General features: G+C 39.8%; 1 protein-coding gene across 2 annotated transcripts; it reads right to left on the bottom strand.

The window, feature by feature from the left end:
- Window positions 1-2,319: 2,319 nt before the first annotated feature.
- pcp4a (Purkinje cell protein 4a) lies at window positions 2,320-23,414 on the bottom strand. Of its 2 annotated transcripts, XM_018690973.2 has the most exons (4): window positions 23,213-23,414; window positions 8,645-8,696; window positions 5,319-5,351; window positions 2,320-3,360 (listed from the first exon to the last, which is right to left on the bottom strand). In XM_018690973.2, exons 1-4 carry the CDS (start codon window positions 23,408-23,410, stop codon window positions 3,230-3,232), a joined length of 414 nt encoding a protein of 137 aa, XP_018546489.1. In that variant the 5' UTR covers window positions 23,411-23,414; the 3' UTR covers window positions 2,320-3,229. The 2 variants fall into 2 exon arrangements, with proteins under 2 accessions (XP_018546489.1, XP_018546492.2); XM_018690976.2 differs by lacking the exon at window positions 5,319-5,351 and having other exon boundaries at window positions 23,213-23,392.
- Between the last annotated feature and the right edge of the window lie 1,598 nt (window positions 23,415-25,012).

Here is a 25,012-nt window from a genome sequence, read left to right on the forward strand (position 1 = left end):
TACCACAGGTGTAAAGTGTGTAGTCACATAATTTTGAGGATTATTAAGAACTTGCTTCCAAAAGTGGTTTATTAATTGAAGACTTGCCATTCTGAAGCTTCTGCCTGAGCCTCACATGTCCTGTCTGCCAAATTGCTTCCATGGTTTTATATAACTTGACGGGGGTTTAGCAGGAGGGCGTATTACTCAGCATGACAACTGTATCTGCCATCTTCCTCTGAAGTCCACAACAAATTAAGTGTGGTGACAGAAATTTACTTGCTGCTACACTTGGCGGTTAATAACCACCATAATAAATGAGAATCAGACTGAACCGAATTCTTCTCTCTGATCAGCCTGAGAAATTTGAGGCTGTCACCAGCTGTACAGGGGAAGTGATTCTGAAAATGTACAGCACCATGTCCCAGTGCAGAACTGAAGCAATGAGCATTGTACTGTCCTGAACAGCTGTCAGCTGCCATTGTTTGTTTTCATTTATTGGATTCAGTATTTTTCTCCTCTCAAATGTATTTACTGAGTTACTGACAAGAGAAGTTCAGTGATTTCCTTTAGATTTTTTCAGATCTGAAAAACCTCAGGCTACCAGGTTTCACAGGAGATTTTAGACTGGTCTGTCAGTTTTAAATTAGCTCTTAGATTAGCTTACTGCAAGTTAAGAGAGTTTTAGCACAAATGAAAACTGACTTCCTTCAAAGTTCAAAGTTAACCACCTTGCCCCACCCTCTGAGCTAAGTGCCAGATTTCCATGGCAACAATCAGCAACACCAAATGACAAAACAGGGGAAAACGTGGCTCATAATCTGCGGCTTGCTAACACTAACCTGTAACCTGTTGGAAATATAGAGCAGTGAGGACACGGTCAGTCATTTCCTGTTGTCTGACCTATCTGGTGAGTTTACAGATGTACTCCTGCCACAGTAAGAAGCCACAGCAGCTCAGAGATGTCATGGTGCTGGAAGTGTTTTGTATTAATACACTCTTCACTGAATTCTCTCAGTGAAATGTTCTTGTAACTAAAATTTGTCCAGAAGACAAACATTTTCTGTTGGAGTGAAGCAAGCTGAGTTCGACATAGTTGCTTGGTCAGCCACGTTCTTTATACCCAGGTTGTATAGTAAATTAGTCCCTCTTAAGATTCTGCTTTGTGTAACACACTGATTCAGACATCTATCTGAAATACTATTAGTCTGTAATAAGCCAGAGTCAAAGTGTATCTTTGAGAAGCTGGTCTCAGGTGCCTGTGGGATTTTCTGAAACCTGATACTTGACAGTTTGAGGCTAAAATATGCAATGCACTGAGAACATTGATGTTCTTAACGAGGCAGCAAAGTGTAAGAGAGGTGAGGATGAGCATTCAGAATGTGAACAGAGCTGATGTATGTTAACTATGACCACAGCCTTTTCCTAACCTAAATGCTGTAGTAGCCCAAACTGAACCATAGGGGCAGCAGATCAGGACACACTCACTGGTATGAGGTCTATGGGTATAAGGACTTATTACTGCACTTCCTGCAGGAAGAAATGTCCTCAAATCAATCACAATCACTAAATGTGCAATATATTTGCAGTTTGCTGTAAAAATGGTATGAAATGCTATCAGTGTAGTCCATTAGGATCTAACTGTACTGATTAGAATATATGGTGATCTAGTGCATTAATGACTGAGGTCATTGCAAGGTCATTGCCCTGAAAAGCTAAAATATCAGTTGAATCATCAAAACTGCATGTGTAGCCCCTTGTCTGAGATTAATTGATTAGATTTTTTCCATCGTATTGATCCACTGCACATGATACACAAACTCTAAACTTATGAAGCTTTGATGAGAATTCAATATGGAAGATCTCTTTCCTCGAGTTCTGCCTTGTTCCTCTGTGGGTAAATGTTGGCAGTATATTCCTGATATATTTGTCTGTCATCTCCGCTTTCCCACACTGTTGAATCCCTCTACTAACAACCCTGACGTTACTATTATTCTGCCTGAGTTCTCTGAGCCAATCACTGGATGCCATTCTTTAAACATTGTTGAAATTCTGGCAGTCTGTCTTTCAGACCTACCTTTGCACAGCCCACCTCCTCCACATCACCACCATAACCTCCATGATGTCCAGGGACACTCATCAACCACCTGCTGGCTCTGCTCCACCACCACATGGGATCCTGTTCTACCTTCTGTCTTCATATGTGCTCACACTTAATGAAGGTGATGGAGTCTTACCGTACACTATATACACAGACTTTCTTTGGATCCTTGCTGATATATATCTAGTACATAACAGCACTCACTGCAGCCTAAACAGTATGAAATGACAGATAGTAAATCAACTTGCACTTCTTTACAACTCTTTATTTATTTCTCTGTATGAGTGTATATGCATGTGTGTGTGTATGTGCATCTGTGCAAGCTTGCATGCATAAGTGTGTGTGCTTGTACAGTATACATGTGTGAGCCAACTGAACAATGATATTGATTCAATCACACCGAACATGAACAATGACAGAAACACAATTGGACTCGAACCACGAGCACAACATCTAGAGTCTCTACAAAGACACACACACATGTCGTCGGGTGAAAATACATGATGGAGGGGAATTACAAATTAGAGACATTGATTTGATTTCAAAAGCACCAGACGTACAGCATGAAAGCGCTGGCTGCTGTATGAGATCATTTTACCCAGCCAGAGGGAAATGCCATTAACAGACCTCCAGCAGAGCCCAAACATATTTCGATTATGACGCCTTGCAAAGACTGCTGATCAAATTATGATGCAAGTTTAAGTGTCAATCACAGAAATGCATTTGGCTATATATTCCCCCTGAATTAATGAAATTTGTTTGACAATTCATGAGAAAACGTACTGTTTACATGGGTATATTACACTGAATGTGACATGAGAAACACTGTTAATATGTACTTAAGTTCTACTGCAGATACACTGCAAAGTATCATTGAAGTAAAAAACAGAAATAGCAAAATTATAGGAAAATTCTAAATACATACACCAAGATATTCATAATGTATTGTTTTAGTATATAATAGTCATTATAAGTTAGAAATCATACACAGACTTTCACAAAGATTTACTGTTCAACCCCCAGACCAGACCCCTGACCTCCACCCTCATGAATCCCTCTCCCACCTTTCCTTTTCAGTTCATGAACAGTTGTGAATGACATGCAAGACCAGGACCAAATCAGGTGAAGACGCAGCTGACGACACTCGCTTTACGACTTCACATCCTGCTTCTTTTTCTGGAATTTTCTAAACTGCGACTGGATGGCGACGGCAGCCTTCTCCGTCTCAGGGTTGTCCATGTCGATGTCGAAGTCCGGTGGGAGGTTGTTCTTCTTTTCATCTGCAGAGAGGAGAGTGGTGAGAAAGGGCAGGATCGATGTGTCTCAGGGCTTTTATCAGTCTCCAGGAGGGTGATTCATAAATGTCTTGTTCAAACTCTTTTTATTCTGTTTATGATCACAACATTTCAAGCTGTTTTGCTGATGTCCCTCAAGCTGCAATTCTATCTTCCTTTTGAGTGAATGTCTGATATTGCCATTCTAGTTTTTCTCTGTCAGTTGGTCAGTTGGTCCACCACTTTAGTCCAGACTGAAATATCTCAACAAATACTGGATGGACTGCCAAGACAGAAAAAAGATCCCTTAAAGATAAACTGTGATAACTTTGGTGATCCCCTGTCTTTTCATTTTTAGGGGCATCATCAATGTAGACATTTCTTTGGGTTATGATTAAATGTATGCAAAAGTAATGACATTCCTATCAGCCTGTACTTAGTGTGTAGTGTTAATTAGCTAACATTAGCATGTTAACACACTAAACTATAATGGACAGCATGATAACAATATACCCTCGAAACAACAGCATCAATGTCAGCGCTGTCACTGAGAGCATGTCAGCATGCTGATGTTAGCATTTAGCAGAGTTTACAGTGATCACTTCTAATGGTTCTATTTTCATAAAAGACATTTTATACCTATGCATTGTGGCATGGATTTTGCAGGGCTAACTTGTTGGACAGGGGGAAGTTGGTCAGATAATTGTAGATGTCTGGATACTGCAGGTCTGGAATGTTGTTCGCTCTGGCTTTCTCAGTACTCATGAAAAGTACACCAGGGGTATTGTAAGGGTCAGTACTGTTCAGTCTATCAAGTTTTGAAATATTTCATTCAGTTTCTGCAAATCTCGAGTGTGAAGTGAGCTCCGACGGCTTGACTTGGCACTGGTGCCATTCATTTTTGCTCAGCCTTTTCCTGCCAACATGGCGGTGTAAACAAACCAAGTCACGTAACATCTGGAGCTCTATTGCTATAGCCTAAACACAGTGAGTCCCAGAGACGTTATGTGTGTTATGTCTAAGCATCTTAAGCTTCTCGTGTGTTATTTAATGCCATTTAGATTAGATGTGGGGTAAGTGGAGGGTTAAGGGTGACACATGGAAATGTCTCACCCTGGAACACGGCCACAGCCATAGCTCCATTAAGCTCAAAGTACCACTGTGTTCACATTATTTGGATGGCAGACATGGGAAAGATTCCCATGTTTATGACTTGTGAGCACTCACGTCATCAGGTCATGTGAAGATTAAAATACTGTGCAGTGACAATATAACACTATATCCATTACATTTGGGTTAAATTACATTACCATTACATTGCCAGATTTTTGAAGTCCATATTTGTTTTGTGCTGGTACTTCCGTATTAGTAACTGCTATTCCAAATGTTATTTTACATGAAAATAAATCAACAACTACTTGGACTCATAAAATGAGCAGAGACAATAAAATTTTAATTGCAGTGTTTACAGGCAGTTTATTCTGTAGCAGTGTTTAGAGAGTGTCTTCATTCAGGGCAGTAGAGATGGCTGGATATACAATGCTAACGAGGCAACTGCTCTCTACTGAGAAGATGTTGATCTTTAATGACAGAAGACAAACCCCTCTATTTTTTTTATTATTATTACTCATACTGTATTCTATCCATTAATCCACCTGTATGTAACTATACAGTGAAGACTGATGTCAGGTCAGTGCTGACTGCTCAGACACACAGAGCAGATGTCAGGTGTAAGTAAAGTGGTTTTATGGGATGTTGCTTCAATTTTTACTGTAGGTCTCGTGGAAAAGGAAATGCAATAAGACACATTGCTACTCAGTCACTCACTAACACCAAAAGGTCAGTTGTTTATTCAAGCAACACAGTTGTCATGCAGTACAGTGCTCCGTGCATGATTGTGCTGACCTGCTGTGCAAGGTGTGCGCTCTAGCATAAACAGTGATTTTTCCAAATGACCCACTTACGTTTAGATGGAACCTTTGGCTGCCCTTGAAGTCCTTCGATGACACATGTGACAATGAAAACAAATTCATATTTCATGATTGCAGAAGCCACACAAACCTCTCTGTGTCTTCCACACACACAGCCTCTTTCTCTACAATCACACCTGCTCCATGGGGTTGATGCCCTTTACACCACGGAGGGCATAAGACTTTATGAGCCAGGAACATCACACTTTCAGTAATGTGTTTCACTGCTGCATGAATGAATCAAATTGCCACTTTATTTCCATAAGAGGTTTGTGAAAGGTCATGTTTAAATTGGTTCCAGTGAGATTTAAGGCAGCCTATGTGTATGTGGACAATGATTGATGAAGACTCAGTCGAGAAAATACTGAGCAACAAAACCACAAAACACTGACCTGTGAAGCCATGAGTGTAAAACCTGAACCACAGTCTGGAGACAAAAACCTGACAAGGAAACACCTGTCTTCCCTTTAGCTGTGAGATACTGTGTCTATAGGAAAAAGCTAAGTCACTGGTTTTCATACAGACATGATGCCCTTTCAGTTAAATCCAACATGTCATGACACCCTTATTCAGTGTCATGAGTCACTGTCAGATTGTGAGCTAGTTGGCAGGAGGATGGCAGATAGCTTTTGGATTTAAAAGACTTCCACATTATTTATGTTGACAACATTTGGAGAAAAATGCATTAAATCCACAATTTTTCCTCATAATAAATACATAATTCATTTTTAATTGCTTTTTTAAAATTCAGTATTCAGGGAAAATTGACAGCTGGAACAGCTGTTGGAGTTGACCAAATATTAATTAAGTTCAGGTTAAATGAAGCCAAGAGATTATTATTGGTTTTGCTTCAGACAAAAAAATAAAAATAAAAATGACAAATACAAATTTACAAGGGAGGAAGATATTATGTTAGGGAATGAGGAGATACCAACTAAGACATATTGTGGCTGGGTAACAGGAAAACAGGAAATGAGGGTATTGCATTGTAACAGTATTGATATTACAATGAAATTACTTATGGTATAATGTACTATATTTAAAAATTGTAATTATATACTTACAAATTAATTAGGTGAAGAAATTACATTGGAGATGTGACACAGTGTGATTTATTTCTAGGTCCTTCCTCAATGCCAATGTGTTACCTATTTATTCCTGGCACTTCTTCTCTTGTATCTACCAGTAGGTATGCAGTAAGTATTTAATTGGGACCCTGTCAGTTTCCAAACTATTTACACCATAATTTGCAGACTGTAATCTAAAGTGCTACTGTACAGTTCTGAATTTGTTTTGCTCTGGGACAGTTTTTACTGTAGCTGCTAAAGACTTTTCAATAAGATCCTTATTGTTTATTTGGATCTATGTAAACCTCCTGCAGTACTGTAACACAATGGCTCAAGGAAACTAGAGTAGACTTAAGTGATCTGGAGGGTTCCTGATATTTCTATGTAATACATATAAAAAGTGAATTTCTCTGTACACAACAGTAAGTGAGGGACAGTGTGTAGATGTGTGTAAAATGTGTCTTATTATTGTACCGCCTACTCCTCTTTTTTTTATTTATCACCCTCTCTCTCTTAAATCTAAATCCTATAATGTTTGATCTAAGGATTATTTAAAAGGTGCCTTTCCTACACTGTACGTGTATGAGACCAGCAAAGTCCTGTAAAAACAATGGAAAGTGGAAAAAACAGAAAGGGATTAAAAAAAAAAAAAAAAGAGTGTGAAAATGGGCAAGTGTCAGTTGAATGTAATTCACGCCTCTATCAAATTCAATTAAGCTGCCTAAAATCCCTCCCGATCACTGCTGAGGTGTTTCCCTCCGGACTGAGCCTGAGCTGCAACACACTTCATCATCCCAGAAGTTTGGACAGAAATCCATTTCAGGATGGGTCTTAACAGTGTTATCAGCAGCCCCAGAGAGAGAGGGGAGGTGACACATGGTCTCCAGGTACATGGGATCTGCTTTATGTGCTGAATGGGGCTGTGGAGACATTTAGCAGTGAATGGGCTCCTATTAACCTGCTGCATCCACTGTGAGAGGAGAAGGTTGCCTATAAGAAGTGGAGGAGATTACATAGAGTGAGTCCTCTGTGTATTGTATCATATGCTGCCATGAAACCTAATTTAGTAAATGTTCAGACTGCAAAGAGCTCTTAAAGGATTTATGGTATCTGTTTGTATGGTTGTAAGCAGGAAACCCAGTAGCACAACACAGCCTGTTAAATGTATATTCATGACAAAATACCAGCTTTTCTCAGAGCTCAGTTAGCAGCTGTTAATTCTGCAAGCCAGAGAGGAAATGTCAAAATGACTCACATTTGTCTCACCTGAGCTGAGGTCATGAAAACAAAGTGATTCACTGGTCTGAGGTTCATTAGAAACAGACCTTTGTTCTTGTTTATTCTAATTTTGCCAGAGTGACAGTTCTGCACTTAACACCATTTATGAATTTCAAAGGGTCCTGTCAAGTACTGTGAGCCCAGTTTTACTGTTTAGAACTCAAGGGATTTGAATTACATTATCATGCCAACAATACAATGGCCTAGTTTGCAATTTACAGGTCTTCCTGTAAATTGCTACTATGATGGAGCAAACCATAACCACTGTGGTGTGTTGTTTCTTATATAAAAGCAGAAAAGAGACATATTCACATCTATTCTTCTGTCTGATCTGTTTACTATTGGAGTGTTATTGTATTTATGAGAGATTACAGTCAACATCCAGTCTGAGGAGGTTTACTGGGGTTCCTTTGAATAATAAGATAACAGTGTTGTAATTCCCAGTCTTGTAATACTTCTGCTCCTTCAGAAGAAGAAAGACGCGTTATAACAACCAGATCACATTTCCAGTCTGCCACAGAGTTCTGAAACTCCTTACAGGATCAGTGTCACCTCCAGTTACATTTACATTGACTTGTTGGTTGTGCTGTTTATTTACATCTCTTTCCTCAGTGGTATATAAACTGCTGGTAGGAAGTAGCTAAGTATATTTCCTCAGGTACTGTAAGCACAGGTCTTCATTCAGCTCAGAGTTACTTGTAGTTTACTTGAGTATCCTTATTTTATGCTACTTCATTTGTTTACTCCATTACATTTCCCTGTGAAATGTTATGGCACCTGTAGTTACTAGTTACTTTGTAGCTGTGGTATATTTAAGTGAGGTGCTAAGTGTCTAAATCAGCTAAAACCAACAAATAAAACCAGTTTTATTTAAGTAAAAAATCTTAATACTTCTTCCATCACTTTGATGAAAATTAGCTGTATTTCTGCATGGTTATACTTTTCATCTCACTGAACATGATGGTTAGAAAATACCTTGGCCAGCAGATGGTTTGCTGTTTCCAGTCGCTGGTCCAGATACTTGTCTCTGCAAAGACAACAGAGAAAAATATGATCACCATTTTTTAAGCAAGAGCACCATATGTGAATATGGGAATTAAATCAAACTTTTTAACCTATTAGAATTTGTTTGTTATTTTTCCACAAAATGTTAATTTACTGTAATTTAAAGTCATACAGTGATCACCATACAAATTTCAACATACAGTCTCATATTCCCAACAGAGAAAATGTCATAGGAAGTCATGCACACACTAAACCCAGTCCCAATAAACATGTTAGAGGACAGTCTCTGCTCTGTGTGAGGGGAGTCAGGATGAGATATATTGATCTATAATCCATGTTTCTGCAGCAGAGGCACGCTCTCTCTGCCTGCTCTAACAGCTCCCAACTGTTCTCCCCTGACAGGCTGGTGCTGCTCCACAACATTACAAGATGCACTCAGTTCCCAAAATAAGACAGCCTCCAAATGCTACACACCACAGTGTGTGAAAGGTTTACCTCAGCTGCATTACTCACATCTTAAACGTGTTTGCTTGGCAAAAAGAAAACTTTGCATCACACTGAGCTTTAGTCTGTAGATAACATTTTTTATAAGCATTCACAAAATCGATGTGTTCTCAGTATGAGAGCATAATTCATACAGCTGAGCGATGTGGGAGTGATTTGATTTAGTGCACATTGTATTTCACAGACCAACTCTCCATCTCGCCTAGCTCAGTCTGAATTATTAATCATGTGCATTCAATGAATTTCAAATGCCAGAGCAGTTCTGATGTATTTGAGTCAGGTGGGGACAAAGAAAAATAAAACTGGCAAAAAAACATCTTCCTCCTCATATCCCATGTGCCATCATGGAGAGCCAGTGGAAGAGAAACTTGTTTGGCAGTGTGGCCATCTGTTTCTCTGTTTACACACAGAAATCAAAGTGAGTAAATGCCGCTGGGATTCCCAGCACCACGCTGACTCTCATCTGCTTGACTGTGCTGTGGTGTTGAGCGGGACAGGAGCAGTGCCACACACTGACGGTACCATACATCACACCTCCACCCACCAGGACAATAGCGAGCGTTCAGTGGCAGCCAGAGCGGACAAACAATAATGTTTGAGTGATTGTCTCGGTGCAGTTGGAAGATGCAATGCAATATTGAGAAATCAAGATAAATACACTAAGCTGATGTCAATAAGCTGCAGGTCAAAATTTTCCAATGCTTGTTTCTGTCATTTTTTTTTTAAATTTGTCCCGCTTTAGTATTTGCTTTAACTAACTCTCTCATACTCTAAGCAAATGGACCATGGCTTTAGACCCACCAACAGATATGAGTTCTCCCATATTAGATCTCATTTACATATTTGTAGAATTCATGAGACACTTAAAAATCTCCCTGATCATGCCCAGAGGAGGTGTGGGTGCTATTTGTGTCTGTGCTGAGTGGCCGTGTTGTGATAAAAGTATCCTGAGTATGGTTATTTTTGTCTCCAACTATGACAAAAAGTCATAAGCCAGTGATGGAACTTAATGCAATAAAGCAAAGAAATTTCAAAATAAACGTATTAAGGAATAATGCATCAGATTTAGGAGTATTTGTCATCTTTGTAACATTGTATTTTGTGATACAAAATACATTCAGTTGCATTAACAGAGAAGATAATATTGCTTGTCGATGCAGTAAAATAATGTACAAATTAAATCAGTTTTAATCTATTCGTTTCAGAGTGTTAGTCATGGACAGTCCACTGCCATTCTTTCCTTCCTCCACACTATTACCTTCTCTGCGTAACTCCAGTGGAGGTTTCCTCTCACTAATTTCAGCTCATTTTTTTTACTGTGCCTAATGAACATGGAACAGGGAGAAGAAAAGAGCATTTACATAAAAATTCATACGAGGATTTTCAGAAGCAATGAGTGAATTTCAAATGAGATGTTTGTCATGGCCCATCTCGGTCTTTGCTCAGGCTTGGCACTGCCAGCAGCATTTTTAACAAAGGACTCAAAGCCTGAATAGGAATTTTGAATGTTAAAAAAGAAAGCAGCAGTTCAGCGGGTGCAGCAGTGCTGATGTTTGCCTTTTTTTTAGTGTGACTTAAAATCAAGTACACTATAGGATATCAGAGCTGAATGAAAACTGTTTCTGCATATTAACACTGCACAGCCTTCTGGATGACTTAATGGATAACTGTCCTGGTGCGACCAGCAGCTTCTAGTGGCCAATGTTAGCTTATGCTTGTAAACATAGGCTATACACCGATCAGCCATAACATTAAAACCACTGACAGCTGAAGTGAATAACATTTATCATCTTGTACAATACAATGTTCTGCTAAGGAACCTTTGGTCCTGACATTCACTTGGATTTTACTTAGTCACATACCACCCGCTTAAATATTGTCACAAACCAAGCACACACCCGTCACATGGCAACAACACTCCCTAATGTCAGGGGCCTCCCCCAGCAGGATGATGCTCCCACCACCCACCTGCCAATGTTCCGGTGCCAGACACTACAGGAGATCTTCAGAGATCCCATGTCCAAGCCCCAACAGGTCAGAGCTGTTTTGCCAGTATGAGGGGGACCTGCTGGGGGAGGGCCTCTGACATTGGGGAGTGTTGTTGCCATTGGACGGGTGTGTGCTTGGTTTGTGACAATATTTAGGTGGGTGGTACGTAACAAAGAAACATCCATGTCAGGACCCAAGGTTCCTCAGCAGAACATTGTGTTATAACGAGATGGTCGATGTTATTCACTTCATCTACCAGTGGTCACAATGTCATGGCTGATCGGTGTATAATTGACTTTATTACTTATTACTTTGATAAAAGTGGCAATTTAATGTGATCGTTTAAGTAGAAACTGACTACACCCATCTTTCTCAATGAAAAAATCCTCTCTTACTGTTTCATTTAAGTGGGTGGGCTACACACATTGGAAAACCTATTTCTTAGAAAGCACAACAGAAAAACCTAAACTAAAAGGTATCAACTAGACAAAATAAACTCAACATGTCACCAACCGAAAGCAGATCATCATGAAACACAATCTCCTGTCTGCTGCTTGTACAAATGATGATGCAGGCATCTTTGCATGAGCGAGAACAGGTCAAAGAACAGAGAGAATGATGCAGACTGATGCACACGAGCATCAGCTGTCACCGTAGAACATCCAAACTCCTCTCAGTCTGTGGCCGTCCACTTTTCATTAACCCTCACACCTGTCAGCTGTGACCTTGACTTCAACCTGCCTCTGTCTCATTCAAAGCATCACAGCAGACATAGAAGCTGGCGAGGGACGACAAGCTGGGAAGCCTGCTATCACAATGATTAACACTGGCAAAGGAGCAGTTGCCACATGAGCATCTGTGGTATATAATCAGCAAAACAGAGAAGAGGAGGAATGTTTATAGCACTTTTAGGAAAACCACAATTAGAAAAGCTTTGTGAAATGTTTTACAAGAGATTTTGGGAAGTAAAATAACATCAAGTTAGAGGTAAGCAGCATGAAGAATCATGAAAGTACGGCAAAGTAAATGATCACAGTCTTTAGAAAACAGTTTTGAAGCGTGATTTGAAAGATGAGATATGGTAATGCTAAGCTTCTCAGGCAGGTCGCTGTGAACTCAGAGTGACGATGACGGAGGACTCTTTTTAATCTACATTTGGGAGCAGCCAATTGGGATCTAAATACTTTTAATCTAGGCTTCAGAACAGCCAGTAGGAACCTGCTGGGCTCACACAGTGTTAAAAGATGTGTGATGTAATGACATACCAGAACTATCCATGCATTAAAGCTGCGCTAAGCAGCATTTTATGTAAAATTACCACCATTGTATCAGCCTAAATCACCCAGTGTGACCACAGCAGAGAACTGAATCCTATCACTGTGGCCCTGCTGTCCCACAAATTATTTTTTAAGTATGGTGACTGGTAGTAAATCCTCTCACTGCCACAGAAGTGATGAATGTCTCCTAACCAGAGTTATTGCAGTTACCAGCTGTGTCCACCAGGAAGCTGCATACAGTCCAGTATTCAGCTGTGGTTTCCAGAGCTACTGATGAAGTAACACAAGGCTTGTATTTGTAGAGTTAGAGTGGCTTATTTGACATTGTCATTATTGACATTCTGACTCTGACTGTCTTCGGTTCAGTCTGTTGCCATTTTGTTCAGTTTGCAGGTCAGCACAATAGGCTGAGCAGTCTATTTATATTTGAATTACCAGATTATGCTTGTTTCTGTGGCTTTCTCTGTCATTTGACAGGTTTGTAATGAGGAAGTAATTAATTCAGTGACAATGGTGATTCAGTGTCAGAATCAGTGTCTAATCTCCACTGCATTAGAGAGACCTGAACACACCAACAGTCCAACACAGGCTGAACTCCACCTCCTCATTCATCTGATATTAATAATGAGGCATTTCTTATACTGACAAAAACTCACATGATTTCTGGGGATTGAATTGATGTCCTTAGATTTCAAACAGTAGCCTCTTGCTGTCATTTGGGGTCACTAAAGTGTAACTGTGATTTGTGAAAAATCCTTTCCTTACTATACCACCTGTTCCTGTGCAGCACTGAATTAAATTGCTGCTCTCATGAATGTACACAGTTCTTTGGGTTTACAGTGATTTAACTTTTTCAGCTTGTCACCGTGGCTCACCATGTGACCATGGCAACCACAGAAACCACAGCGAAGGGAATGATACAAGAGCTGATTTTACTGTATCTGAGCTCTCTGAATGACACACCTCTTCACCAGCAGAACATACTGGAGCAACATCAGCTTGAAAGCTCCTAGTAAACAAAACCTGCTATAATTAATCATGTCATATATTGATGATTGATTGATTGATGTCATATTAATGATTTCCTCTATTTTAAGCAACAACCTGCTCAGTTTAGTAGTGTGATGAGATTACAGTATGTGGATAACAGCAGCCTGTGGTGTAGGGTTGGAGGTAGCAGGTGGTGGTGTTGTCAGTTCAAAATACAGAACACAAGTGTTGCCAGGCAGCAACCACTCACTGTCTAAAACCAGCTACAGCCGCACTAGCAGCACCTCTGTGAGGCTGTATGTTAATGTAGCACTGCCTCAAGCTACATGTTAACATCAGCACATTCACATGCTCATGTCAGTGCTAACATCATGTTAAGCAGGTATTATTAAAACCATATTAACCATCTGAGTTTAGCACATAAGCAGATTACACAAAACATGAGGGAATCACCAAAATCTAAGCCAAATTCCATAGCAATCCACCCAACAGTTTTTGAGACATTTCACTAAAAACCTAAAACAAGACTCTCAGGGTGGCGCAATACAAATAATCAGGTGATCATGTAAATCCTCCTGTGCAATTATTTTTGCCATTATGGGTTGTTTAGATAGTTAACCAGGTAAGTAACTGTGACCTGAGTCATTCGGATTTATCCTCTCAATGAAATAGTTGCTGAGGTATTTCAGTTGTGATCCAGCCAACTGAAGGACCAAGATCGCTATCCACAGAGCTGCGCTGCTAGGATGACTGAAGCCTGACATTCTTGTCTGGTGATTTTGTATTTAATCAACCTGTATAGTCAATATTATTGCCAATAATGACAACAGCATTAATACTAGTATATCATGCTTTGAATCTTCGCCTTGTAGTGAGATGAGCTCACTGAGCAGATCCAGTCTACAGTTTTCTATCAGAATTTACTGTAATAGTGATTATATTCATTGCATACTCCAGACTGATGCACAAACATCAACACAAATCCAAGGCAACACACACTCTGTCAGTACTGCCAAACAGGACAGCTCCTCATTAGGAAGCTGGATGAGAGCAGAGGAGATCATGAACCTCCCATGCCTGCAGTGCCAATAACATGGTGTGCTAAACTGAACCTAACACAGTGTTGTTGGCTGGTGTGCGAACATGGCTTGTGCTCAGCTTGTGTAGAGATGCCGTGCTGTCACAGTCCCAGAGGAGGAACCACGGTGTTTGCCTGCTCCCACTTCCATATGCTGAACACAGAGAGAGCTTGACAAATGGATAGCAGTGATAATAATCACGCTGCTAATGATGACGTCCTTCTGCACAGTGTATGTGCCACATATGGTTCTGTCTGCCATGGTTGACTAACAATGTACAAAGCTTGATGAATACTAGAAATTATAATGTTCACCCTAGAGTTTCTAGATCAGAATCCACTGTTGGAATGTTTTGATAAAATATTCAGTCTCATGCCCACAGTCTACCATATGTTCAAATATCAGTATTAGTCCTTAAAGCCTGTAAGGTATGACCCTACTTCAGAACACAAGAAAATAAATTATACATATTATTACTTACACCCATAGGTTATATCATAGTTGTGTAGAATGTGATTCAAAAAGCTTAAAATGCTGTTTCGTTGTTGTGCTACATTTGAACCAGAGGTTAACAACTATATGCAGAGGCGGCTACCCTGGAAATGATTTTCACTGATGGTCTGGGCTAAAGTAAATTGAAATAGAGGAAGTCTTTTTGGGTTGATTACTGCATTTAACTAGTTGTGTTCATTTCATTACATTTCTGATTTCTAATTTACAACAGGAACAGTTATTGGTGAAATACAATTGAGTGTATCCATACAAATGAATTATATACAGCTATCACTCTGAGGCAGATTGGTGTTAACTATCAGCACAGTCTCAAATTAGCATTCACAAACAGAATGAGTTTTACTAAGGATTTGTTGTTTCCATCACTGCTTCTTTACATGATGTTCATATGTGTTTTTCTCATTGAGTTTATAAAGCACAACACTGGCATGAGGGGTTGGCGTGGACATGGAAGGAATTGGTAAAATAAATAAATCACCCTCCCAGTATGTGGGGGGCTATTTTTGGCTCTTATGGCAGCTCGGGCTCCCCAGAGAGGTTCCATGCTGCACTCAGGATCTATTAACAATTTAACGAGGAGACAGCAAAACTAGGTCACAGACAGCTCATCCCAGCACCATTACAACTTCTTAGCAGCTTCCCCACTTCCAGACTGGAAACAGGGATGACAGCATGGAAGAGAGACACTGCTGAGGGATGATTGACTGAACAAGCAGTGTGAAGCCATGCTGGTGGCAATCATGGTGGACTATACTGTAAAGTGTAATTAAAAAATCAGCCTACTGTAGCTACTTTAAAAGCATGTTCACAGCTCTGCAATATGAACAGGAACTTGAGTTACTGTGGTGATGTAACCTGCTGTAGAGGACACTGAGATATTTACAGCGCAGGTACAACCAAATTTAAAATAGAACTTAGTATTGTATTGCCACTGTTTATTTCACTCACTCATTTTGTGAGTCGACTTACTACTATTTCTCAGGTGCCTCACAGAATAATAGTGATAGTGTGGGAGGCTGTAAACTTTACCACCAGAGTCTTGTCTTAAAATGGAGATGACAGCCCCTGCAGAGCATGGTTAGAAGTGCCAACTAGTAACAATGCAACTAAACAATACTGCTGACTATATTCTGATATTTATGTGTGTGAAGTCAGGACAGTTAAGCAGGTTCAGTTTAGTTTCCACTGTTCTCCATATATCCAAGGCCCTCCTCAGTTTCAAACTCATTAGCTGTCCACAACAAAGTGGGTAATTCATCTACTAGTTACGTTAATGAAACAGAAAATGATGACAACAAATTCAAATTAATTACCTGCATTTCAGGTAGGAGTGCAGTAAGGTTGTTGTTTTAGACAGAAAAGTTAGGATATGAAAGCTGGCTGACTTCCTTATTCTCTCTAATGCTGATGTGGTCACTAATTAAACTGAGTCAGTTATACACCAGACTTCAGTATAATTGGTGGCATTAATCTTGAGAACAGTTTGCTGTCAGCAGAGAAGAGGGTAAAACAGAGGGACCACTGGGGGGACAAATATAATGACGTTCTAGTGACTGATAAAGTAAGCCCAAACATCATCGTCATCTGTACCATCTCCGTCTAGCAGGGAAAATTGCTAATGTTAAGTTATTGTGTTAATACTTGTATAATGATTGATTTTATAACCATTTAGGTTTAGGAGGAGAAAGGAGTTTTGTTTGTGGTTCATGCATCTAATGTCATCTAATGATCAAATATTCCTCTCCAGTGTCCGTTACTCTGGATGATCCATGACTGTCCTCCCAAGATAAAGCCCTCTAGTGGCTGAAGTGATTACTACTCTTGTCCATTGTGAGCAAAGAGGGTAGTCAGGTGAGTAAATGTGGGGCTTTGACTGCTGTTTCTTTCTGTCAGCCATGATTGTTCCCTAACCTTAAACAAGTGGTTATCACTGTAACCATGATGATGTGGCTCCCTAAACCTAACCAAACCTTACTCATATTGTTGTCCCATCAGATGTAGTTTTCCAACAGTGATTTCTAATGATTTCGGAAGGCACAGAAAAATGGTGTCATCCTGCTGATCAGAAAACATCTGTGTCATTTTAGAGGTCAGTTACAATCTGTGTATTTTATTGCTTAATTTGGACAACTTTCACAACATATGCTTTTGTGTGGTTTGCATTGGAGCTGTTTTATACCAAATAAATAGTCCCTATGAAAAGTGTAGCCTGTGAGGTCAATGCATTATCCAGAGTATATAGAAACACTGCTTCTGAGAAGAGATCATGTTGTCGATTTTTATTTAAATGTAACTGTTCACACTGTGAGAGCCACTAAGTCCCATTCATTTTCACTGCATTGGGATGGAGGCAGAAATCTAAGAGATATATGACAACAAAACCATCTGCATGTATACATACCATGAAGATTTGTTGTTGTAGTTATTGCTTTAGAAATTTGAGTGCGATGCCACTTTAAATCTCAACAGATTTGCTATACCCAGCAGCAACATCTTGACTGTTTAACAGCATCATTACAGTACAAAGAAGGTACAGTTTGCCCTCCAGCTGGAGTTATTCACGTAAAACTAATGGTATAACAGCATGGATTTACCAAAGAACATTAGCATGCATTAGGCAGAGTCTGAGCCGCCCAGCAGCATACAATAAACTGTGCAGAATATTCCATCTCTCTCTTTCAAAAAGCAATTGTAAACACACTGAAGGAATAATTAAAAGGGGAAGTAAGAAACATTTTTACTTCTCTGTTGAGTGTTCAGTGGGGATCAAATCCAGCTCAAGTTGCATCCTTTACTCCAGGTACAAAAAAACACCCTGGGGAACTAAATGCTCCACAGATACTGTTTTTATCTGCTCACAGATTGAGGGCAGCGCTTTGACTGAGTGAGTGAGTGAGTGGTGTGGTAAACCATTTTAGAGACAAAAACAAGAATGCATTGGATCTCAAGCCAAAAACAAAATTAATGATGAGGAGGTATTTTTATTCAGATACTCTGCATCATGTGTTGTTTCTGTTGGATCACTGCTCTAATTAGCTGGCTCACTTGGCTGTGACTTTATTATTTGTGTTACAGGCAAGCACAGCAGAGATTTTGTACAGTTCCTGCTGGTTTTAAAATTCCAGTTTTTCTATTTGTTTGACTCCTTGGTGTAAACTAGAGAGGAATGTGAAGGTGAATAGTCTCTAACGGACACATGGATGGTGTAGTGTGTGTTATTATCACTTGTGAGGTAAATTAACAGTTTTTCTCGTATTCCTTTGAGGGGACATTGTAATAGTGCAGATTGAAATCAGCTGGTGGTCTCTTGTGTATAATGAAACAGTATGTCAGTGTTAACAGCTTTCCTTCTGGGAGATTATAAGCAAATCCTGAGAAATGATGTGTGACATTTTAAGAACCTCGGGGTAAACCTATCTGTGACTTTCTATGCAAAATATGATAATGTTACTGTAACACAGATCTCGTCTTGACAGTTCAAATGTAATCTGCTCTGCGGTGACCATTCACATCCCACTCCTCACTCACTGATGTTTGTCATTTTCTTTCCACAAAGCCCGGCAGAAGCTAGGATTACCCGGAGTCTGGGTTACAGAGAGCGAAGGCACCACCAAAGCCTGCTGACAGTTTAGATGGATTACAGATTATTTCAGTGTAATCTCTGTTCATTGTTTAAAGCGGGATTAGGGTCAGCCAACATGCCTCTCGACAAATCACGTATATTAAAACGTGTTTATGTTTCAGGTCAATAAGTAGTAAAAAAAGTCATATTAAATCAGACGTTTCCAATGATTTTTGAACATTTCTTCCAGAGTTGCAGAGGCTTTTTCTCTAATCACCACTTTAGTTTGGATCTCAATCACTTTATCAGTCTTAAGTCAGCAAAAGGGAGTTTTAAGGAAAATCCATCCCCAACCACTTTTCCCCATCTCAGCGTACTGTCCTTTTTACATTGATCAGCAACTTTTAACACTCTTATCTCATTAATTTAATAAAAAGGACTCTGGTCCACTTTGGTTGATGAAACAAATGGCTTTGCCAAGTAGCCACCATAGCCGCCACTCTCACTGTAATTAAAGTATGGGGTAGGTGAATGCAGCAGGAGACCACTTAAATGTTGATGCATTGACCGAAGGACATGTCGTCTGTAAAACATGATTTCCCCTTTAATACTGCTTATGGCAGTCTCTCAGCAATTACATTTTCAAAGAGATTTCATACAGATGACTCAGGAATCGCCATTTAATTATTCATACACTGCCCTCCCACCAACATACACAAGGCAATTCATCAATCCAAAAATGACTTTACATCCTGAGGGCCAGTCAAATCCTACAAAATCTAATGTCAAGCAGCACTTAAGCACGACATGTTGCAATTAACCTGCAGCAGAATTACAGAGATATTACAAGAAATTCATATCTCTACTTCTGTCCAGAGTGTTATTTGCATCAGCTTTTAGCAGCTGGAGTTGTCCACTAAAAGCTTTCCTGGGTTACAGAATCTGACACCAAATACTCTTTGTCAGTTATACTGATGGGGTGGGAAATTCTACAGTGTCAGATGTCTCAAAATTAAGCAATAATTTCAGTTTATTATAACTGTGTCCTGTTTTTGTAGTTTAGGACATCTTCCTGTTGTTTATGATTATACATCACAACATTGTACATCACCAAGTTAACTGCTGAGGGACTTTGCCATGATGAAGTTATTTTCTGGCTCAACTTTGACCCACTGTATTTACTGTAGTTATGTACATGATGCACAATAACATTTCCCACTCTCCCCCTCTTGTTTTTACTTTGAAATAGACTGAAATAATCTGATGGTCTGCCTGGCTGTGTTTGAATGTTATGAATTAACTATTGTTGCTGAAGCTCTGTGCTCAGTATCCACTGAACTCTTGAATCAGTCAGAAGACAGACAGACAAAACATGCAGTCTGAATAAGAATCTAAAAGCCCTGCCAGTGGTCCCTGAAGGCAGCACTGCTGCATACTCCATGTGAGCAAAGTGATTTGAATATGACTGACCAACAGTGACATCCTCACAGCCCAGCGCTCTCACTGGTGGGGAAAAAGGACAGAGTAAAGATGCTGACTAAAACTTTAATCAACTTAATTCAGAAATTACAAATTGTTACTGAGGAATATTTTGCCATGTGACTCCAGGTGATTGAGGCAGATATGATTCTTGTTGTGACCATGAGCCTAGTTTATCTTAATAAGCTTGATCTATCTGTCCATCTGTCTGCTTCCATGAAACACTCTGCTGTACAAACTGTACTTTCCACTGTGTGTGAGCAGCACAGACCCCATGTCCTTTTTCTTATTTTTGGGACATTTTCCCTTCTGCTTAAATACAGACAGACAGCAGTCACATTCCAAATAACTTCTTGACATAATGAGCACCTTTGCCCCCCTAAGCGACCAGGGTGCTGTGTATGTGCATGTGGTGAGAAACTAACTGGTTACTGAGTATGGAAGAAATTATTATCTTTTGCTGAAAATCTGAAAGGTGGAACTGGCATATCTTGGCAACTGCACACAGTTGGCTGAAGCCTCTACACTGAGTGCCATCTAATTAAAGTTTTGTTGAACAACCTGAGGCTTAAACAGAGGAGGAATAAGTCTCCAGATCATCATATGAGCCAAACAACATAACAGCTGTCACCAATGACAGCCGGTTACACTCAATCAACAATCTACAGACGAGTTCAAAAGTAAAAGATAACCAAAAAAATTATATATGGAGTCACTGAGAGTTTTACATGCATTCAGGCAGGAGGAAATAGGAATGATGGGAATTTGGGTTGATTTTCAGAAATATCTACACAGATAGGTTATATAAGATTATGGCAAATATGAAGCATAAATGGTGAAATGGCTGAAATGCAGTCTGCATGTGTCCAAAATGTTGTTACTGTAATTTCAAAGTCATGACTGGCTGGCAGTGCAGCCTGGAAAGCTGAACTGTTCATTACTATGCGACAGCAACACATTTAAAGCTAGTCTCACTGCAGAGCCTCAACTGCCGATGTTTATGGACAGTACCAGAGATGAATCAGCCACAGCAAATACCAGTGGAGACTTGGTTATGGCCTCATATCTTCACATTAATCACAGCAAAGTATAATAATTAATTTGACAATGATACTGATTTTCAAAATGCTATAAAATCCAAGCAGCTACAGTGTTGGCTAATTTGTGTGACTTTTAATATTTTATCACTCATGCTAGCGCTCTCTGGCTGTCACGCAGTTTGGATTTAGTGGAATCAGTTACAGTGAACCACAGCTTTATGGATTTTATAGGAGTGTATATCAACAATATACTGCCTGTACTTGCCTGAGATGATATTATCAATGTTCACATGCCCCTAGAGAAATAAGACTCTTTATTATTATATGGCAAAGATACTGCATAATTGATCAGGCTTTGAAGGCAGGCGATGAGTGGTAATTAAGCAAGATTCCTCTCTTTTGTCTTGAAAAGTGGACAGGAGTGCCAACTATCCTGATGAGCACCAGACTACAATTAAAACTTTGTGGGAGTCTGAGGATAAAGGTAAGGATGAGCAGCAGAGTGTGGGGGTAGATGGGGTCTGCCATTGATTTTTATTTAATTATTCATTCAGAGCTACATACTCTTGTCTTGAGCTCAGCTCTAATCCATCACTGACATGAGATGCAAGCAAATTTCCTGAGTTTTCCTTTGTGTAATGTCTTATTTATAAGACTGGAACTTCACTGTCTAAGCGCACACAAGAGGATAGAAGAAGTCAGCAGTGACTGTATCCTGTGTGACACTGTACAAAAAGACATCTCAAGTCTGCAATAAAAGATTCATAATGACAGAAGAGGCGGTGGGTGTTCGCGGCAGACTAGATGTGGGAGCACTGATCAAGAGGTAACATCTCATCCTCAAACAATTATCAGAGCAATTTGTTCCATTTTATTTCATATTGTTGAGGAAAGTCTCCAGCAAATACATACTGAAGCTGCAACAGTGGACTACATGCTGCAGCTGTAGGGTGATGGTGTGTAGCTGCCAGGACTGGACACCATCCACCTCAGGCAGCTCAACATGTATAGCAGGACACCGAATAAAAGCAGAATCACAGTATATGCTTTTCATCAGTCCGGCTCCTTAGGGTGAACAAACTCTTGATGAGGTCTTACTGGAGCTCTGTGCTCCCCCGTGCACACTGTGAGAATGTTTTATTTCTCTGGGTTAGCAGCAAGCCTTGAATAATTCAGTGACTGTACAGTAAGATGTGCTCTTCTTTCAGAGAAGATTCTTGCCATGCTCGCTTCTAATCTCCACTCTGATATTATCAGAGACTCTTCACCTCTCTCTGTGGTCCACATACGTGTTGTAATGGCTCAGCCTCATCAAATCATGCATAGACAATTCGAGTAGGTCAATACTGCCTCTGCTTCATCCAGCATGTGTTCATGCTGGATTGAGCTTTAGTTTGAAATGTCAAAGTTAAACCATAGTTTAGACATATTTACCAGTGAAGACGTATTTAATAGACTCATGGGCTGGCTCTCCCACATTAACTGTCATCTGAAGTTTGTGAGGTTTGATGTTCAAATCTGCTGCCTATTTTCAGCCTCCCTAAAATATCACAGACCCTAATGTACAGTATGTTAGCCAGTCAGATCATCACAGTCATGAAGAACAGAAGGAATCATTGACCGGGACACAGTGGGAAACGGGTTTGCACTGACCATGTTCAGAAAAAATCCTTAAATGAGTTATTATTGTATTACTGTTATTATGATGATTGTCGTTATTATTATTATTATTTTACTGTGGTCAATGTTTAATCTCGGACGCGCGGTTGTTATGTGAAACGCAGAAATGTGTGAACCCTATTTTAGACAAATTCAAAACAACCCTACACTTGACCACACAGCCACAATCCATTCATTTCTCTGATCATTAGGGCAAACAACATGGTATTTCACAAGCAGCATGAAAAACTAAGCTGTTCAGGATTCTGTGCGTTTTTGGACAAAGCGCGACGTTTAAAAGCGAACTGTTCTTGCGCGTCGTCAAATGTCCTCAGTTCCTGCTACTGTTCCTGGTCTGACAACTTTTTGCATTAACCAGTTGCCGTGATACTGGAGGATAACTCTGAGCAGAAAAGGCGTTTTTCCATCCTAAAAGAAGCACCTACCTCACTCATGGCTGCGCTGCGCGTGTCTGTTTGTGGATCCCGGTATGTGTGATGCGCACCGGCCAGCTGACTGATACAGTCCTCTCCAAGACGCTCCGCTCTCACACATACACACACATACACACACACACGCAGGCTGCTTTTATAGCACGGACAGCCCCTCTCCCTCCACCACATTTCCATGAAACCAATCGGCATGGGTCTCCTCGTCTGCGGCTACACCGAGCACCAGCCTTCTTATTTTCATTAATCTGTCTCGTGTTTGGCTCGCTCTCAGCTCCTGTTGCCAGTGGGTGATGAAAATGTGAGCAAAATAATGAAATACATCCCCTCGTTAAATAACGAAGAAGTTCATCTGAACAAATTGACCAATGAGTGTGAAATATTCTGTGTACAGTCTGAACATAAAAGACAAATACACTGAGTCTTTGTGGAGCCTTTGGCTTCATCTTTTAGAAAGAAATCCTCTCATGTATAGCTCCAGTACAAAATGAGTCAGAGGGTCTCCTGCTGTGTCTTACTGGATCTCTATGTATCAACTACACTAACAACAGTGTTTATTAACAGTATTCACCCTGGCTTGGACCTCTTGCATGTTGTCATGTTTTAGACTCTTGACTGACAGTGGCCATATTTAGGATTTTGTGACTAATCAACAGGAAATTGATCTACATTATGTACAATTAGGAAACACAAAATAACTGATTGGATTCACTTTCTTTTCTCTTCCTTAAATCACCTGTTTGATCTGTAATATCTGTTTGTCTGTAATATACACAGACAGATCATCTCTGTGGGTGTGTGAAGTGAATGTGGAGTAAATCATTTCCCATGGAGCATAATGACAAAGGAACATTGCAAACAAATATTTGACAAGGTTATTGAAAATACAATGAATACAAAATACAATCAGGACATGTAGGTGGAAGAGATGGTTCACTTAGTTCACTTAAGTAAAAGTAACAATGCACGGTGTAAAAGTCCTTGAAAATATTACTTCAGTAAATGTACTTTACTCAAGGTATTGTCATGAAAATGTAAAGTTTCCAGAGATTTTCTTTACAAACATTATTGAGTTGTAAGTTGATACATTTAAATATATATATATAATATATATATATGTATTTGAAAGTGGCTGAGTTAGAGCACATTTTTACCACTGTATGGTAGTTTGAGTAATAAAATGTATCATATTTTATAAAGTCTTCCTATATTTTGTATGTAAAATCTTGAGGAGCTGAAAACACCTGCAGAAACTTTAATCCTCAAAGTAAGAGGTAACAACAGTTGAAGTTATAGTAGTGGAGATAAAACTACAAAATTTTCCCCTAAAAGAAAAAAAATAAACAAATACAATACTTGGTTAATGTGCTTTGTTTCTTTTCACCACTGAGGATAGAAAATGTTTGAGGCACTGAATATCCCATGTAGAACAGGAGGCTGTGCAGTAGACTGTCCACAGTGTGTGAGAGAAGGACACTACTGAGGCCTCTTCAGAGGTCTGTGATCCCTCTGTAGAGGCTACAGCACTCCACGGCTGGAAAGAGATCGGATGTTGTGCATAATAATTGATGCCTTGGTGCTTGAAACATTGCAGCTTTATGGCTGTTGCAAGGAACTCACCTGACATGTAGGCTGGTGTTTGTCACAGGGCACGGGACAGATGAGTCCAAAGACACAGCACTATCAGCAGCAGGCTCACACCATCCTCAGCATGAAGCCATTTCCTAACAGTGTTGATGGTGGTGATGATGAAGCCTGATAGCAGCAGTGTGATGCAGTGGGGAGCTTTGCTGCAGC

The sequence above is a fragment of the Lates calcarifer genome, linkage group LG20 (genome assembly GCF_001640805.2).
Source record: "Lates calcarifer isolate ASB-BC8 linkage group LG20, TLL_Latcal_v3, whole genome shotgun sequence".
Taxonomy (NCBI): Eukaryota; Metazoa; Chordata; class Actinopteri; family Centropomidae; genus Lates; species Lates calcarifer.

Bases quoted from the DNA above. Each gene is read 5' to 3' on its own strand.
- pcp4a (XM_018690973.2), bottom strand. From the start codon at position 23,410: ATGCCGATTGGTTTCATGGAAATGTGGTGGAGGGAGAGGGGCTGTCCG. The intron at 8,697-23,212 runs GTAGGTGCTTCT...TTGTCTTTGCAG, and splicing joins GCAGCGCAGCCATGAGTGAG to AGACAAGTATCTGGACCAGC. The intron at 5,352-8,644 runs GTATTTTCTAAC...GTGTCATCGAAG, and splicing joins CAAACCATCTGCTGGCCAAG to GACTTCAAGGGCAGCCAAAG.